Source organism: Myotis davidii, unplaced genomic scaffold (genome assembly GCF_000327345.1).
Source record: "Myotis davidii unplaced genomic scaffold, ASM32734v1 scaffold110, whole genome shotgun sequence".
NCBI classification, from domain to species: domain Eukaryota; kingdom Metazoa; phylum Chordata; class Mammalia; order Chiroptera; family Vespertilionidae; genus Myotis; species Myotis davidii.
The window spans coordinates 1,416,022-1,436,542 of record NW_006283436.1 but is presented as its reverse complement, the minus strand read 5'-3'; the positions used below and the strand labels follow the sequence as shown (position 1 = coordinate 1,436,542).

The following is a 20,521-nucleotide window of genomic DNA, read 5'->3' as shown; positions in this document are numbered from 1 at the left end:
AAAATCGCATAACAGCCGAGCATACACCCAGCAGCGCTGCTGATGCCTGAACGGTATGTGGAATGAAGTGGGCGGGCATCGGGAGGCCACTATGGCACGGGGCAAGCACTATGGGCAGTCTATCTGAAGTGTACCTGGCGTATAAGACGACCCCCCACTTGGAGGCATATTTTTCAGGGCCAAAAAATCGTCTTATACGCCGGCAAATACGGTATGTCAACGGAATATTAAAAGTTAACCACCCAGACATTAATTAAATTTTTATTGGAATCTTCATATTCACTTTGCATTTCTTTAGAATTTTTACTGGCAAAAGATCTCCTATATATTCATTTATTTTAATTCCACCACTCCAAAAAAATGTAATGACTAGTCTATCATTAATTCCATTGCTCAGATGAGAAGGCAGACTTAACAAGGAGAACCGTTTTCCCCAGTACCACAAGAACCACCTTGAAACATATGGCTTGTATTTTCAGACTGGAGTTACAAAGACCAACACAGTTGCAATCTTTTAAAATGTGTGCAGATTAGAAAACTATAATAAGCATACCTGTATTGGAAATATTTTCACAGCGACATATTCATTGAGCAACTGGGCTTTCCAGACACAACCAAATCTTCCCCTTGCTTTCACTTCTAGTAACTGCAGTGGCTTCAAACCTAGTAATGGAGAAGGTGGGGGTGGTCCTGGGTCCTACAGATAAATAACAATAATAATATTAAAAAGCAGCACTTGATACATCTCTCTCTAAATGTGAGGGGAAAAGTTGAGTGTACTGAGAAATCAATTGACAGAAAAGATAAACACATACAAATGACATTAACTTCAATCTTGCCCAAACTGAGTTCTCAAGCATTCCTAATTATCTATAGTAATCACAAGGCAAGCAACTTAAATTAAGAGTTTTCATAAGAACATTTGGCAGTATTGCTATGTATGTATAGTGGGGAAAAAGATCTAAAATCTTTTTGATCCACTGTCACTAATTTTCCTGACTAAAACTTTCTGTGGCCTCTAGGATACTATTAATAGTATTTCAATGGTTTCATCCAGTTGATACTTCTTTACAGAATGAGGATTCAAAAAGTGCCAGAAACAGCAAATTTGGCTGTGTCTCAAAGAAAACTTGTCCTCAAAATCCTCTACTTTCCCCAATTGCTCTTTAAAACTTTTCTTTAATTAATCTCAGAAATATCCACAGTGATTCTCAAATGCAAAGCACATAAAAGAAATGTCAGTTAACGTTGCTATAGCCCAACTGTTCCATTCATTCTAATGTTCCAACCTATTAACAATTTACCCCTTTGCTTATAATTATTTCCCAAAATTGATCTGAGATAAAAATTATTAGTGTTCTGGGACTGACTGGCAAAAGAAAAGTGCAAATAATAATCAAGAAAGTGAGTGGTCATCCTGGTAGGTGATACAGACTGTAGGTAAAAGAAAGAGAAGTGAGTGTACCGCTATAGTTAACTTTTTTAAATGGAGTAAGTACAAATAGGAGTATAGCATTTACAAAGGACAACGGAATCCTCCCTATACAGTGGAGTAGCAACCCTTCACTGAAAGTATTTTATCAGTTCACTGTCTGCAAAGAAAAAAGACATAGGAAACCTTTTGGAAAGTTTCCAGAAGAAAAAAAAAGTAATAAAAGTATTTGAAAGGCTGCATAATGAGTATTATAGGAAGCAACTAAAATTTCTGTGACTACAGCAACAGACATTATGACACTGGTGACACATAAGACATGTGGAAATAGTTTGTCACCCCTATACTGATGCACCTCTCTCTGCCTCCTCCCTCGCATAAAAAGAAAAGACCTCCTCTTCTAATGCCTCAAGACTGTGAGTGCTCCCTTTAGACATTATTCAGCCTGCCAGTGCCACTCGAGATTTTAAAAAAGTTCGCATCTACGTTAGAAGAACTCTTAAGAATAGAAACACTGCAAAGTATTAAAGAGAAAAAATATATAATTTCAACTAAAGTAGACAATCTTTTACAAAACGGTTTCAGAATTCCGATTTTTTAAAACAGTAAGATAACTATAAGCCTTCCTGTGACTCATTTCAATTTATTTTTTTTAATGTCTACAGAAGTTGTTTTTCCATCACATACTCAAAACATGAAAGGTTAGCAGAGATAAAGAGTATTTTTGTTTAACAGGGACAAATCCAGGAAGTCAGATATAACTCTCATAGATGTATGCCCCTAAAGTTATTATCTTCAGTGGGAGAGGACACAAAAATCTCTGGAAAGGTTTTAGTAAAACTTAACCCTCCCTACCTCATTCTTAGATCATTTAAACTCTTAGATTCTACTGCTAAGTTTGTTACTTATGTGACTGCAGAGTCAGGAGGGGAAAAAAAGTTGAAAACTACTCTTCTAGAGGCAAAGGACTTAGTGCTAAAAATCCAAGAATTATTGGATAAATGCATAAAAGAAAATGTATGCTAACTAATTGAAAAAGCTCAATTTGAAAAACCTAAAGTAACTAAAAAATTAATGTCAATGATTTCCCCTCCTTTAGAGGTAAATTAGAAATCTTGAATTTTCAAAGCTGGGATTCCAAAAACTAAAATATACAGATAAGAGCTGAAAGCTGAAGGAAAAATAACCAGATAAAGGGTAATATGGCTCTAAATTTAAACACTACGATTGTTAATAACATATATAAATTAACTGATAACGTCTCTGGATAACATATACATTGCCCATTCTGGATTCTAGAGTACCATCTACCTGGAAATGATGTCTATAAAACAGGATTTGGATTACTTAATTCACAAATCAAATTAAGAATATGTCAGCAGTTCAAAACATGATTTAACATAACATTAATCTAAATTTTAGGAAACATAATAAATTTTAATGTCTACGCTTAGAAAAAAAATAGTGTTTTTCAAATGCAAAGATAAACTTCAAAGTTCCCATGTTTCCAAGGCTCTGTTTAGCAAGCTTCTAAGCTACCATTATTTCAGTGAGAAATCTTAGCTAGCTCTCCTAATGATATTACCATTATATCATAGCCTGAAAACATAACCACTGTCAAAATTTCAAAGGGTGATAAAAAGGTCTTCAAAAGTACATTCCTACAGAGTATCAAATAAGAAATATTGTTTATAAATAACATCCTATAATACTTAAAAGGTTAGGTAAAAAAAACAGTAACTATAATAGGTACCACTATCTAAAATTTATAACATCAATCAATCAACATATCTTTTGCTTTTTCAATAAAAAATCAGCAGAATGTTCTTTTATTTCATACTTTTCAGTTCTTTATTAAGCTTTAACTGAATCTCTAATATCTAGCTTTTACTTATTCTATAACCCAAGATTATAAATGATTTTCAGTTTACTAACATCATTATACTAATTTACCCACACAAAAAACAATGCTCAATTCTAGAAATAAAGATTTATACCTTTAAAGTATAAGAATACTGGGAAGACTAATTCAGACTTAAACTTCAAAAAGACAGCAACATTGTATTGTTATCCGTAAAACAGGGATTTGCCCTGCCATGCAGAAAAACTACTTTCAGGTGGGAGCAGCTATGAGGACTGCAGAATTTCTAAAAAAAAATCTCCCTAAGTCTCCGGTTCTTTTGCAGTATCCATACTATTTTTGCAGTTAAAAAGATACGCATTAGAACATGGCTCTGATTACATCCCTTCTTTACCCATTCGTATGTGAAAATTATGGCCTCGTGAGACATCATGTTATGAAACAACAAATGACTACAGCTGGAAAAAGTGCCTCCCACCCCAACACACTAACACTACTATAACCAATACCTGAATACATTGTTCACAGAAAGAACTGCAAAGAAGTTTGTGATCATTTTACTTATTCTGAATTCTCCAGATGAAGGCTAACCTCTAATTAAAGTTTTAAACTACCACACAGTGAAAAATCAAGTTATACTTCCCTAGCTAGTCCATTTGCTAAAGATGTCAAAGATGAAAGAAACTACCTGAAAATATAGATTTCACATTAAAAGATAATGGATTCAACCAGAAAGTCAGCACCTATCAAAGGTGAGGACATGCTGACATTTAAGCTAATGATGTTATATAAGAATTAACCAATACAAAGATTTTAAGACTAAAAATCCTGCCATTAGGTGTTAAGTTCTAATCAACTAAAACAATTGTGTCTACATTCCACCTCAGGTGAGTATAAATATTGTTAACAATCCTTTAAAACCCAAAACTATTACTATGGCAAATCAATCATGTTTTCAATACCAAAAGTAGAAAAAAATAAACTTCATAACATAAATGTATAAACTATAAAGGATGCACAATAAAGCAATAACAAATAATCTAAGAACAAAATGTTTAGTATGCATCCACAAAAAAGTTCCACAACCATAAAACAAACATCAATGCATCTTACCTCTATCATTATATGAAAGGCGTGCTTGTGAAGAAAAAACACAGGCAAAAGAAATTACGATTTATATCCAGAATGAAATGAAAAATGACACATCAGTTACAAAAGTGAAGGAAGAAGGATAATGATTTAGCTTTTTAAAAATTGGCAATGATCCATTGTATAATATTTCTAAAATGAGACTTGGGAACACTTTCCTTATAAAACAAAGGAAAGTAATATTTGAAAAAAACAAACTGGGACATTACCTATCAGACAGATGACTCTTGTATAACCCGAAGTTACCTGATCGAATGGACTTTAAGCCAGTAAATAAACTAAACCAAATCTTAAATAACTGTTACTTATTTTTCTAAGAAGTTATATCGTCTTAGTTGTAAGAGTATAAAAAGTAATTTAATTGAGAAGAAATGCATTGGAATTGACTTCTGGACACCAGAGGGCAGTATTGCCTTTAACAAAATTTGTAGTAGCAGCACTATATAGCTCAGACCACACTCTCTGACAGTTATCTTCACAATCTCTAGAATCTTCTACTTCCTGAACTGCTGCACATCCCTTTCATCGAAGGCAGCAGAAGCATAACAGTGAAACAGAAAACTGTTTCCGGTGCCAATGTGAATGTGTGCAACAATACACTAGGGTAAAAAAAAAGAAGGAAAGACTAAGAAGGTCAGAATTAAATGGAAAGTGACAGACCAGGCCCACTGCTATTCCACTTCCCTAGCCACAGCAACAGTAAAGAATTCAAGCAGCGGTGGCCCTGAGAACAAGTATCCAAACATACTTTTCAATCTGAGGACACTCATAGAGAACAAGATTTTCAATGCCCTTGTCATCACAAAATAGGTAAGGGCCCAAATTAAAAATTAAGAGAAATACTGTCACCACAGTGTAAAGGAAGGCTATGAATCCCTCCAATCACTGATTATACTCTACAGTTTCCAATATTTCTAAAGAGAAAAATAGCAACAAAAAAAGATTTGACAGCTCATTTATCTATACCAGTTGCTTAACTAGTTTTTTTGCCTTCTTAATTTTTTCCTGTGACAATTCAGGATTGTTTATAATTCATCTAAAAGGCTTAGCTAATCCTACTATTAAAACATCTTATCAGTACTCCAGAGTAAAATTCATTCCTTGTAAGAAATACATGCCACATGAATAACTAGACGATAGCTTCCCAAGGTTTAAGCACCTCTCAGGTTTTGTTTTCATACAGGTGCTTTCGGAGATAAAGACGCCACTGTAATAACACTGTGCAAGCAGGTGCCATTCACGAACCTTACCAAAAAGTATAAACTTGTTCAATGTACACATTAGAATAAACTATAGAATGATGCAAACTAAACAAGAGACACCAAGAGCAGGCCTCAATGTATCAACAATGTTATAAAATAAAAGGGTCCAAACAGAATCCAAAAAAAATAAATTCACCAAAATACATAAATAGATAGAAGGAACCAAACAAAACAGTCTGGATTCACAAATGGAAAATGGAACTTGAATGTCAATAACTATAACTGGAGAAAGCAGTGAAAACCAAATAAGCACATTAATATCAAGTATATAGGTTTGCTGAATAAAATTCTTTTAAAAAAGACTTTCCTTAAGGGGAAAAAAAAATTAACTGTCAAACATCAGAAAGGAATGAACAGTACTTCTCCATGATTCAACAAATCTTTACTGAGTGCCTAGTTTGTGTCAGGCACTGACTATCTAGGCTCTCGTGATGCTTACTATAGTGTAGGTAAGAAAGACTAATCAAAGATTACACTAATAAATGCATAATTTTAAAGAACAAGAAAAAGGAATCCAGCACCTTGAGCACCTGTAAGGAGTTTAACTTAAACTGGCAAGTTAAATAAAAGAAGATCTTCCTGAGAAGAAGATCCTTGAGAAATGGAATAAGTATTAGAGGTAGGAAGATAAGGGAGATCATTATGCTAAGTGAAATAAGCCAATCAGAGAAAGATAAATACCACATCATCTCACTCATTTGTGGAATATAATGAACAACATAAACTGATGAACAAAAACAGATCCAGAGACAGAAAAGCATCGATCAGACCATCAAACCTCAGAGGGAAGGAAGGTTGGGGAGGATGGGGTAAGAGAGCGAGATCAACCAAAGGACTTGTATGCATGCATATAAGCCTAACCAAAGGACACAGACACCAGGGGGGTGAGGGTATGAGTGGGGAGTGGGAGGGCAATGGGGGGATAAGGGCACATATGTAACACCTTAATCAATAGAGAGAGAGGGAAAAATAAAAAGATAAAATACAAAAATAACATTGGGACCCATCCTACAATTCTGACTTGCACAAACAAATGGTTATTGGTTCCATTTACTGAGAAACAGGTTTGAGAGAGATCACTACCCTTGAATGTTAAGTGCTTGGAGACATCTAGGTGGAGACATTTAGTAGCCAGTTAGATATACAAAACTGGAATACAAAGAAATCTTCCTAGAAATAGGGATTTAGGTTCATTTGCATACGATAAATATATATGACATATAATATACATTTTCCCCTACTTACACTATTCTGATATCACTCTAAAACTTCTTAGAAGAATTAAGAACCCCCTACCCAAAGTATTTGAAAACTGATAAATTCTAAATTTGTCTCCTCGTAGTCATCTAATTATCTTACATTCTAAGAAACTTTACAATCACTAATTATAAAAAGACTATTGCCAAGTAGATAGAAATAGGATCTATAAAAAAATAACACACCGCGTGTTTGAGGACAAATGTTTCTGAGCTAAGGAAAGCAAGACATTATACATTAACAGATTCAATAATAAGGATACTGTCAAATGCACAGCCATGATTCCAATCCAAATAGAGTTTCAAAATTCCTGTAATATATCAACTCCTACTTCCTACAGTTTCTCTCATCTAATCCTTCTGAAAGCAAAGCAAAAACAGACCAAGGTGGATGAAATTAGAATTCTGAACACGTTCCCTAAGAAGCTGTTAGTTCCTCAGGGTAGCCAGCCCTGAGGTTAAAAGTCTGAAAGAGATGTAGGGATGCCCATTCTCCTTTTGGTTGCTGCTCAGTGCCATCAGATTTTACTGGTATGAAAAATTTTTTGTTCATTTCAGCAATTGTATTCTGTAAGTAAGGCTGAAAAAATGAAAAGGACTGTGCTATACATTAATATATTGTGATATGGGAAAGTGGTTATGTTTATCTATAAGTCTATATATGCTCACTATAAAAACTTTTTTAAACATAATTTATGTACTCTGATCCTTACCCTCACCCTATTTTAGTTTTTTATGAACCCCACATTATTATTTACAGAAATAAGCCATTAAATTAAAATTACTTCAATGAATTTAATCCTTGGATATAGATGCACAGGCATTTTTGCCAATCAGCAAAATGACTCTAGGCCAACTTATTTACCTACCTGTGTCTTGGTTTTCTTATTCTATAAAATGGATTTAAAATAGGACCTAAATCATGGGATGATAAAAAATAAAATAAAAAGTTGACATTATAAGTTCAAAAAAAAAAAAGATTAAATGAGTTAATCTTAAGTACTCTGCATAGCACTTGATAGAGTCAAAATGAAAACTTTTATTTCACTAAATCAATTTCAAAGTATTGACAGGTATCTACAATGGTTTCAATAACAATGATTTATTTTGAGTACAATTTTGAAGTTGTTATTCTGATAGCAATAATAGCTAACACTTATTGAGGACTTAACATTAACTGAGCACCCCAGATGTGGCTCTTCTCCTAATCACTAAAGAGCTAGAATCAGGTACTTCTCCTCCTTCCCTCCATCATTGCCCAAAATTATTGAAGCAACTCCCTTCTTACTCTCTATGTCCTTCATTTCCAAACTGTAAAGTCAAACAACCAATCAACCAACCTACTTTTCATTCATCTACGTATTAACTATGGGCTCCAAAAGGGCTACTGGCAAGGACTGTCCTGGTGCTTGCTTACCACTGCACATCCAGCATGGTGCCTGGCACACAATGGGCACTCAAGCATTAGGTGAGTGGTTAAACAAAACAAACTTGCATACCTCCCAGCCTATCTGATATGAGTAGCTTTCACTAATAAACAGACTTTTATTCATTTTTATAATCTCAAATTAATAGAAAAAGGTTTGACAGCAATGAAGTAGCTGGGAGTGGAGTGGAGAAAGAGATCCAGGATGAGGTCCAGGAAATAAGAATAGAGAGGAAAGCAAACTTACTTCTTCCTGTCTACCATCTCCTTGCCAGACAAGGAGGAATAATGCCCTCTGGTCTACATGCATCAGTCCCATTTGTAAATTGGCAGACTGGGTTCTCCACAGGCCAAAGAAAAACTGAACTCAACGTTTTTTAATTTAAATGGAAGTCAGTCTTAGAAACAAGGTGCTTTAATTTTAATGTGTAGCTTTAACTTACTTTAAGCTTTTGAAGTACCTTTTTTTAAATTTCACCTTCTTCCCTTCCCTTCTTTTGGCTTTTGAACACAGGATTTCAGGCAATCTCCAAGTGGGCCTATTTGTGTGTTTGTATGTGAAACAGCTTATATATGCCTAATGAGAGTAAATTTTTTTTTCAAGCTGCATGTCTATGGATAATTTATGACACTTTCCCCACAATTAGTATAGAAGTATGTATAAAAGTAAGTTGTAATTTAGGTTATCAATATAAAAACAATCACACACAAAGGTGGAACACAGAAGGAAGAGACATTTGTAATAGCCCTGTACTATTTCTAAAGCATGTACCCCCCCAAACTATATATATATATGTATATATATATGTATATATATATATGTATATATATGTGTGTATATATATATATATATATACACTCAAGCATAAAACAATAGCATTATATCATCTTATTTTAAGCATGATAAAATAATAAAGTGAAAACATTTGTGGAATGTAGGTTCCTGCTCTTACCAGAAACCTAACACAAACTCTAAGCAAATAAAACAAGTTTTGGTATTTTAAGAGCACACATTAGAGTCCCACTAAATTTCATCTAAAAACAACATCATTTAATCAGAATGAGATCGATCAGAAGTACTGAGCTGAAAAGCTGTCCTTAGTATACATCGTGGAGTAACATTTTACAGTTTAAAAAAGTGTGTGTGTTGGGGGGGTGGGGAGCATATACTCAAACAAATGAGATTCGAGGTATCAAAGGATATACACCAGCCTGTTAGAATTGGTTATTTCAGAAAACTGATTAAAAAAAGAAAGGAAAAACAAATGATTTTTCCCCCTTTTTTTTTTTGGAGGGGGAGGGAGACACACACACTTCTATCTGTATTTTAAATAGAAGGCAATTTTTAAAAGAGAAAGCAGAAGATGTAGAAAAAGCAAGAGATGTGTTCATAAACTTCAAGCATTTAATAAGCAGTCAATCTATTTCAAGATATGCTTCCATAGATGCAATATCTATTTTGCAGGTATAACTTAATATTAGCATATTAAATACTTAATGAAATTTAGTAAATTTCCCCTAAATCCTCCCAAATAAAGAACATACTTCCCTAAACTGACTTGTTTGAATGATGATATGCTGCCCCTCTCAGTATCTTAATTATTTTAAATGGGTACATATATAGATTTATGTTCAACAGGAAAATCCTACAAAGCATTTCAAAGATGGCTTGGTTTCTCAGTAAACAGTAATTTGACATAGCATGAAATGATAAACTATGATTAATATTAAGGTCAATTGGATTATTCTGTGTGCCCAACTAGATATCTCAAACATGTGAAATAGGTTTCCTTATCAGACCAAAACCTAAACAAAAAAGTCAAGACATAAGAACTGAAGAGACCAATGTCATTTAAAAAGTATTAATGTTACAATACTATAGTGCTGTTTATATAGCCTCTAAAAATTTAACAAGAAGCTAACTTCATATCTTGTTAAAGGTAGTTGAATTTCTAGTCCCTAAAATGCATTTTCTTATTAAGTGGTATTTTTTATCTGCACAAATAAAGATCTTATAAGCAAGAAACTTAAGCTCACATATGGTTATGAAAGTGATGCAAATAGTTTTATTGAAACCACATTAAGGCTTCTTAATAACAGAGTGAATGTATCAATTCCCTCACATTCATGACTCACTGACACTAGAAAAACCAGTTTATGATCAGTTTACTCACTAAAGATTATTAAGAGGCTCCTTTCACATGTGGAAAGACAGTTTCAACACAGGCAAAAGAAAAGTGACATAGGTGAAACAAATTAAAAGGATGCTTTAAGATTATGATAAATAAAGAACTGAATAATGGCATTCTCTTATAAAAGCCTAGAAGACTTCAACTGATTTTACCCCCAAGAAATATGGCCTCAAGATTCATCTTAAAGCAAAGCCCTAGAGCACCTAAATGCTTATTAAATGAATCCCTGGACATAGTGCATTATCATCTTAGTATAACTCTAAATACAATAAAGTCAATTTAGCAATTCATCACTTACAGAATAGTTATTACATGCAAATACTGTGTGAGATACAAACACAGTTATCTTCAAGGAGCTTACAATCAAGTGTGAGAATGAAACATACACAAATTACTAAAGCCTTTCTCAACTGGGGTCACTCATCTGCATCACAGAAAACTGAAACTGACTTGAGCACTATTTTCTCAATTCCCTCAAGGAAGGCACATAACTAATACCATTCTAGATGGATATGATGGATGGCTTAGGTTGTATTAGGAGAAAAGAATCAAAATACACGTCTGCTCCAAACTCTGTATATTTTGTACTGATCATTTGAAAACTCTCAAATAGCTTTTAAGCTCAGAAGTAACATAATCAGACAAGTATTCTACAGCATTAGTACAGATGAAGAGAAAAAGCTAGAAGAAGACCAGCTACAAGATTATAGAAATAATCTTAGCACTGGATGCCATAATGTCCTGAGCTACAACAAGATCAGAAGGGATGAACAGTGAATGGACAGAGCCAAGAGTAGGAAAAGCACTTGTCTCCAAGTGTTTCATTCAGGATGACTGGAAAGATAGTGATCCCATGAAACAACGTCACAGACATAGTAGCTTAGCAAAAGGATGTATGTTGCTATCTCAGTCCTCCAGTATGTCCCATAGGATTGATCTTTTTCCCCAAAAAAAGAATAAAAGATCAGATCAATGAATGAGCACAGTATATGTAGCCTTAGCACAGATTCTTGCTCTGCTGAGAATCACTGTAAATCTTCAAATATAGTTCTTACTATAGGAATGACTCATCAATAAGTATCTTCATGAAAAGATATCACCACTACCATCTTACAACAGAGCAGTTAATCCACAAACCAGCCTTTAGCCAAAGCTCTAAGGAAAAGTTTCCCTAAGAAAATGAATGACAAATTTTACATCATTGTCTAAAAGTGTTTAAAGAATTTAGAGAAAGAATGTTCTAGAAATCCACAACAAGCATGTAAGCTATTTTTCTAACTGGTCTTGGAATTAAATTTGGAATATGGGGACATGAATATGGGATGAAATACAGAAGTCACTTTAAGATTTCAAATGTGTAGTATGTCTCCCCTACCTACTTCTCTCCCTCAAAAAAAGTCTTGAATAACAAGTAGGTATTGGCACTATCAACTCATAGACACACAAGAATCTTTACCTGCAACCCAAAGTTCATAAACCCTATTCTAAAATGTGTTAAAAATTGTTAGTGGAAAACATGAATATGACTTGTTTATTTTTCCTTTTGTCCTATTAGAGATGATATGATCATGCTATTGCTCATTTTTATTATTTTATTGCTTGTTATTATTCAACATCCCAGAGTAGGAAAATAAAATGGCCTATAGGATGGTTTTGAGATGGCAGGAATGTTTAGAATTATCTGAAATCCCTGAGGCAACTATTCTGTGGAAAATGAGAAGCAGAACAACGTAAACAATAAGAGCAAAGCTTTACTTGTCCGAGTCCATGGTTTAGATTCCAGCTCTGATAGTTGTGAGCTTTGTTATGTCTCAATTTCTTTATCTATAAAGTAGGGATTAAACTATATAAACAATCCTGTGAGTAAAATCAAATCTGTGCTTTTCATACCTGGCTGTCACCAAAATCACCTGGGAAACTTATTAGAAACATAATATCCTAGGCCCCATTCCTGTGGTTCAGGAATATTTATTTTTAAACAAAAATACATCGTGATATTCTAAAGATGATCTTCATATACCAGTCACAAGTTGGAAATCGTGAGGGGGAAATTATGTATCTTATAGTTTTATATATTCTTGTTTAAATTATGTATTTCTACATATACATAAAGTACCAGTATTCTGATACACTCTAAATGTTCAATAAATGCTTGATGTAATTTTCAGTAATTATTTTGAAATAGATAAAACTGAGTATTTTGTAACAAGATGGCCCCTAAATCATCTTGCAGAACTAGTTTACATAACTTTCTCACCCAAAATGAGACTGCAAGAGTGGCACTACAGTTTCTGAGACATTGTGAAGTTGACATAAGAGAAATGCCACACTGATGACAATGCTCCTTTTCCACAGCATAGTTATGAGAGAAGGAAAGCATAACGTCAGGCATATCTTGTATTTTTAATAACAAAGGTTGACCATTCCAGGTCATTCCATTAAAAACCTTCCAACTCATTCCTTATTTTTCAGTAATTCATAAAATTTATTCAAATTCACCACAGAACAATTTAAGTATCAAATAAATGAGAACAATAACATTAACCATGGCAACAGATATCAAGATGAATACTATTAAAGATACCTGGTTCTTAGTTAATTATGAATAATAACTGCATCTTTCCTTTTTAGAAGTGTAAACCCTGGAATGAATTAGCATTTCTAAATAAAGTAGCCTAATATATTATATCAAGCCCTTTTAAAAAAAAATGTTCAACCATACTTTTCCTATCAACATTATATACAAATCAATATTATCTGTAAGATTACATTATTCTTCTTCTAGTTTTACTAAGAAACAACAAAGTTGTTTTTAATGTAGTTTCCAGTTAGTTTCCATCCCACCACAAATGTAAGTAAGGTACATTTGGACACCACTGTAGTACTAAAGATAAATGCTCTCTCTTCTAAATGTAGGTATTTATTATTAAAATAGTTACCAACAGCAGAAGGTAAAGTGTATCCTATGGCCTAATGGAGTAAACTACATCTATTTACTGGACACTAACATTTTTTATGATAAATTACTTTTTTAGAGATTATTTTATATTGACTCAAAGCTTGATTACTAATGTCTAAAAGTTAAAATATTTCAGCTGTACAAAATAGTGTGTTTACCTAATTGAACAAAGTATTTAACCTCAGGTTTATTCCTCCATATACACATTTTACAAAGATTATGGGGATCAATGATCTAATGCTAACAGATTGTGGCAACTACTGAGAAAGAAATATGTTATGTAAATAAAGCTTAAAGAGAAGAAGTTGTTTTGGCCATTAAATTATAGGACTTTACCATTTTCTTCTATCAAGTTTTAACCATTAATCCTACTGTATTAGAGAAACAAAGTTAAACAAAGAGATCCAGAGGCTGAGGTAATCTGATCTTAAGAGTTAAAACAGTAAAAATTAGAGTTTAAAAAATGTCTCAAGCAAATGTAACCAAAGGTTACCACCTTTGCTCAGCCTGTAGAATATCAACTATTTATATTAAAAGTCCTTATAAAGCACTGGACTAAAGCCAACTGTCTACACGATAGAGAATGAGGAAAATTTCACGCATTTAATCTGGGTACCCACCACACCTATATTTTCAGATATATTCTGGCTCAGAGAAGTGAGAATCAAGGGCATTAAAAAAAGTGTTTAGTGTTTAGTACAGAATTAATATGTTGCAAACAAAAATATATTTGGAACTATCAACAATACATGATGAGAAACACTGCTCTTCTGCTCTTTTTCCCCAACACACCACTTTTAGTGATATATCTTCCTAAAGCCTTTGTGAAACCTCTCTTTTCCATACTTTCCTGGTTACCTTAAGGGGTCCCTAATTCATGGTTAGAAGGATATTTTGGCAAGTAGTCTTGAAAAAAGGCACAAAAATATGGGAATAGAGGAGAGAATGGAAGGGAATAAAAGGGTTGTTTTTCCTTCTCCATCATCAATTACATCATAATAAAGTAGGGTGAATCTCACTCACACTGTAAAGTATTACAATGACAGTAAAACTCCCCCAAGAAGAACAGGAATGGGAAAACCCTTCAATCTAGTCTACTCAACACTTAAGTGAGGAAAGTTCAGGACATAGCAAATTGGTAAGTTTGCAAAATTAGCTTTGCAATATTTTCCATGATAAAAAATATTCAAAAATTAACTCTAAAGGAAAACGAGTTATAACTAACTGGTGGATTTTATCACAGTAATACTCCTTTAAAATATGCAAGTTAAAACAGCACAAAGTATGAGACAATAACTTACTTGAGTAGGAACAAGTACAGGAGGGTAGGCCATCTTATGATGTCTATACACCCAAAACGCACAGATGACGATCCCTGCAATTAACATAAGTGGCACCAAGGAGTAGAGCAAGATGTTGTAATAGGGTGGCTTAGGAGTAACTGGATTCGAAGTAGCTGTGGAAAGGGAAGGAAAAGAACAACTCAGAGTTGGTCTACAAAATTCTATAATAAGTATTTAGTGTAGGATCAAATTTTAGGAGAAAAATAAAAGTAGGAGAGGTAGGAGTAAATGATTCTATTAACATGAATATACTTTGTTTTCCATCTACTAAACAGACCTATGCATTTTCCCTGTGAACTTACGCTGTGTGACTTCCATCTCCGGAAAATAAGAAAACCTTTCATTACACATATTGCCCTCACAGCAACAAAAATATACTTCAGGGCTGTCTTTTTTCTCTATACAATCAGTCCTGCAAACAAACAAAGAGGAATAATTAAAATCAACATTATTATACTGAATCTACAACAGGTATGTTTCTCAAGTTCTTCTCAGAGATAAAGTAATAAGTCATTTATAGTCAACTTTAAGTTTTTATTAATAGCCAATGGTCAATTCTTAAAATTCAAAACTATCCTTGGAATCCTGTTACTAAATCTCTTCAGAATAAAATAAACAGCTGCTTTTATAACAATCACATTGGCTCATTGAGACTATTGCTTCAACTCGGTTTTTAATGATCAATCTAAAGCAACCATCTTTTTGTTGTTTAATTATTAAAAAACTGAAAGAGCCAATGAAGAAATTTGGTCTAGGAGCACTTATCTCACAAGAATATAGCTTTCCCATTTCAGAAATACAAACACTGAACACTATATATAAAACTATATCTGTGTACATGTAAATATGCATATGCACGTATGTACACACATAAATACACAAACACAAAGTGATGCAAGTTCATACTCACAATAGAATATATCTCAATATCAGAGACCAAAGCAGGGCTTGGAAATTAAGTGCTTTTTGTAGTACAAATTTAAATACCCTGAACACAATGAACAGACTTAAGATAAACAACAAGAACAATATGTAACAACAAATATATAGAACCCAGTAACTCAAAAACTAATTCAAGTTAGGTTGATCTGGAGGGGAAGGTGGAGACAACCTTCTATAGAGAACCTAAGTTACTGAAAAGATAGGAAATTAGTCTGTAGAACAAATCCTAATCAATCACTAAGAAACAGCTATACAGCCCTAACTGGTTTGGCTCAGTGGATAGAGCATCGGCCTGCAGACTCAAGGGTCCTAGGTTTGATTCTGGTCAAGGGCATGTACCTTGGTTGCGGGCACATCCCCAGTAGGGGGTGTGCAGGAGGCAGCTGATTGATGTTTCTCTCTCATCAATGTTTCTAACTCTCTCTCCCTCTCCATTCCTCTCTGTAAAAAATCAATAAAATATATTTAAAAAAAAAAGAAAAGAAACAGCTATACAGTAGTTCTCCCCACCTATCTGCAGGGGAAAAGTTCCAAGACCCCAGTGGATGCTTGAAACCGAGGATAGTGCTGAACCCTATATACACTTTTTTCCTATATATTCATACCTATGATAAAGTTTAATTTATAAGTTAGGCGCAATATGAGATTAACAACAATTACTAATAATAAAATAGAACAATATACTGTAATAAAGCTATATAATGGTGGTCTCTGTCTCTCTCTCCCTCTCTCTATCATAATCAAAACACCTACTAAGTGACTAATGAGCAGGTAACATATACAGCCTGCATACAATGAACAAAGGGATGATTCCAGTTGTGGGTACGAGAGCACGAGATTTCTTCACAACACTCAGAACTGTGCACAATATTTATTTCTGGAATTTTCCACGCAATATTTTGGGGCCCAAAAATGACACTCTTAATTCCCATAGGTAACTGAAACCACGGAAAGTAGCCCTAGTTGGTTTGCCTCAGTGGATAGAGTGTCAGCCTGCAGACAGAAGGGTCCCAGGTTCGATTCCAATCAAGGGCACATGCATGAGTTGCAGGCTCGATCCCCAGTAGGGGCATGCAGGAGGCAGCTGATCAATGGTTCACTCTCATCATTGATGTTTCTATCTCTCTCTTCCTCTCAGAAATCAATAAAAAGATATTAAAAAACAAAGCAAAACTGCAGCTAAGGAGGGACCACTGTACCTATATTTTCTTTAAAAACAACAACCTCAAACACTGAAACAGTGCTAACAAACATCAGGTAGATTTAAAGACGTTACAAATAAACTGAACTTTAAGGATGGCTATTAGAATAATAGGTTGATTTAACTTTATAATGAAAAGCTCAAGATATTTCAGGGAGAATGCCATCTTTAAAAAACCTAACTTTAAAATGTAATTGATACCAACATCTATTTAGTAGAAAGTAAAAGATAAACGAAAGGTACATTTTTAACAATTTAGCAAAAGAAATATATATAAATTTAATATTTAGTATTTAGAACCATGCCTCAAATTATGGGAGGTAAATTAACCTAGCCTAATTACTTTTTGCCATCCAATTTCATTTTTCTTTTTATTACTCTTTTCCTCCACACTTTGACATTTCTTTAATCTTCTTTTCCTTTCTCCTACTTTTCTTATTATCCTTAATATCTGTTTTTTAATCAAATTCAGAGCATAAAAAACAAAATTTCACATACTTTTAAGTTAGCATTTAATCCCTAGAAACAGAGTTGGTGTAGTAATTATCCCTGCAAGAACAAGCATTTGTGCTGAACCACCCATACCCCATTATCAGGCCAAGTTTAACCTCCAGCAATACTGGTTTTAGATGAGAAGCACAGTATCTTTTTACTACAAAACACACACACACACATAAAAACAAAACAAAACAAAAACACCAGAAATCCTTGATTTCAACTAATTAATGAAAGATAGTTTTGGATAAAGATGATTCCCATATCTCATTTTCCCCCAACTTTTTTCTACCTACCTTTTTTAAAAAAATAGATATTTAATTAACGTATAACATTGTATATTTTTCAGGTATGAAACATAATAATATGATATTTGTATAGACTATGAAATGATCACCACAATAAGTTAACATCCATCACCACAGCATTACACATTTTTTTCCATGTGATGAGAACTTTTAAGATCTACCCTCTCTGCAACTTATAAATACACAATGCAGTATTATTAACTAGTCACCATGCTGTACATTACATGCCAGGATTAATTTGTTTTGTAACTGAAAGTATGCACCATTTCTCCCCTTTCACCTATTTCACCCACCCCTCAGCCTCTTACAACTACCCTCTATCTATGAATTTTGGTTTGTTTGTCTTTTTGATTCACATATAAATGACATCATATGGTATTTTTTTTCTCTGACTTATTTCACTTAGCATAGTGCCATTAAGGTTTATCCATGTGGTTTCAAAAAGCAAGATTTCATTATTTTTATGGGTGATTTCTATGCATACAATAGAATATTATATATTTTATATATTATATGTTATATATGATATTATGTATGTAATATATATTTTAATTTTAATTATATACACTTTCTTTACCCATTCATCTATCAGTGGACACTTTTATTACTTCCACATCTTGGCTATTATAAATAATGCTACAATAAACATAAAGGTGCATATATCTTTTTCAGTTGGCATTTTCATTTTTGGATAAATATCCAGAAATAGAATTGCTGAAATGTAAGGTAGTTCAATTTTTAATTTTTTTTAGGAACCTCTATACTGTTTTCTTAGTGGCCCTACTTACCTTTCATAATAGCAAATATTACTTAATGATCACCTCTGCTAATAGAAAGGCTAACAATTGAAATGCAGCTTAAATATATAATTATAGAGAAAAAATCCATGGAAAATTCAGATTTGGAAGTCTATCCTAAATTAATACATATACACCAAAATAACTATTTAAATAAAAAGCAGAGCTAATTCAATTTGTATGGTCTTATTCAATGCATTTTGCTATTAATCACATATGCCAATCAACCACAGATGAGGCACCTAAAAGCGAAGAGAAACACGAGTATATCAGTTTTTTGGCTCCAAGAAGTCTGGTTATCTAGGATTTTGCAGCCTCTGCCAGTCATCAGCACCCACCCGCAGTGAAAAAAACCAGGCAGTTTAAGTGATCAGCCCAAAATCTATGGGCTCCTCCACGAAAAATCACTGACAGTCAATTACATGTGCACTGGATTGCATTGTCAATATAGAATAAAACAATTTAAACAAGATCTTTTAAATAAAATGCAGTTTTCTATGAGGACTGTATTCTGATGTAATTCTGAACATCAAGTTAAAATGTCTCTTGGGATAAAGTACAAACGCCTACTTTGCAAGGAAAAAAAAGGAAAAAATATAGTAAAATCAATTTCTTCCAAATACATAAAGAAGAAACCTAAAAGGAAATTAAATACCACGATTAAGCTTTCATCTCCTTGAGAATAGATTTTCAACGGATATATTCTCTTTTAAAGCAATTTTAAAAATCCTTTTTCCTTAAAATTGTCATTAAAAACACACACACACATTTATAATCCTAACAATATAAGGAAAGAAATATTTCTTATCTATATTCTCACTACTTGGTCATTTATATCGAAGATAAAATATAAACATGTCACATTTATTTTATTACTTTAAAATACATCTCTTGTCATTAGAGAATCTCTCTATATAAAAGCCCAATATGCTAAGGATCTGACTGAGAGGTTGACCAACCAGTCACTAAGACATGCACTGACCACCAAGGGGCAGATGCTCCAACTGGTAGGTTAGCTTGCTGCTGGGGTCCGGCCGATCAAGACTGGGTGAAATGGGGCCAGACATGCCTGATAGCCCTCCTATGATCCCTCCCCAGCCACCGGCCCCAATTGGGACTGGGCGAGATGGCCCTGATCGGCCCCAATTGCCAGCCAGGTGGAGGGACCCCACCTGTGCACGAATTCGTGCACCAGGCCTCTAGTGCTACAATGGTCTTCATAATCCCATGTTTACACAAAAATACATGCATTGATCTTTCCCCTTTAAAAGGAGTGGTGGTGGTAAAAATTAATGCTATCATAAAAAAGGAAATGTTTCCTTACCTGTCATAGCAGTTGATATCATCCAGCCAACAACCTTGCTTCACTATTTCAATGGAACCAGAAATATTCTTCCAGGTAGCAAAACAATGTCTCCGTTTATCTTTGTCACCATAACAGAGTTCAACACCAGTTCGATTGGTTTTATCTCTTTCCCAATTAGCGTTATAGAAAATACACTCCTGAGTTTCTGATCTACCAAGGATAGCACCTACAAGATAATAAAACACAACTTCATGTAACTGCATTCGCTCTTAAAATAAAAGATTGTCTCCCAATATAATAACTTCAGATCTTCTGAAAATGTCAATAATTTACTGTCTTCCTAGTGTTATAACCTAGAGTTATAACGTTAGGTGTAGGTTTCTAGGTCAATCACTGCATTTTAAGTATAATCCTATCTAATAATAGACAAACATGGTAATTAACCATACTTCCAACACGCTTCCCATTGGCTAATCAGGGCAATATGCAAATTAACTGCCAACCAAGATGGCGGCGGGCAGCCATGGAGCTGAAGCGAACAGGAGGCTTGCTTGCTCCAGTGATGGAGGAAGCCAAGATTTCCCGCCTGCTG

At 33.9% G+C, this 20,521-nt stretch overlaps 1 protein-coding gene across 2 annotated transcripts in view; it reads right to left on the bottom strand.

The window, feature by feature from the left end:
* Positions 1-20,521, bottom strand: part of ACVR2A (activin A receptor type IIA) — a 93,370-nt gene that overhangs the window by 16,401 nt on the left and 56,448 nt on the right. Inside the window, exons 2-6 of one of the 2 annotated variants that reach the window (XM_006753587.2) lie at positions 19,948-20,155; positions 15,183-15,292; positions 14,839-14,993; positions 4,407-4,430; positions 554-697 (exon numbers count right to left, since the gene is read on the bottom strand). In XM_006753587.2, the coding sequence (XP_006753650.1) occupies positions 554-697; positions 4,407-4,430; positions 14,839-14,993; positions 15,183-15,292; positions 19,948-20,155 (641 nt within the window). The remainder of the gene's footprint in view (positions 1-553; positions 698-4,406; positions 4,431-14,838; positions 14,994-15,182; positions 15,293-19,947; positions 20,156-20,521) is intronic. The other variant, XM_006753588.2, reaches the window with a different exon arrangement.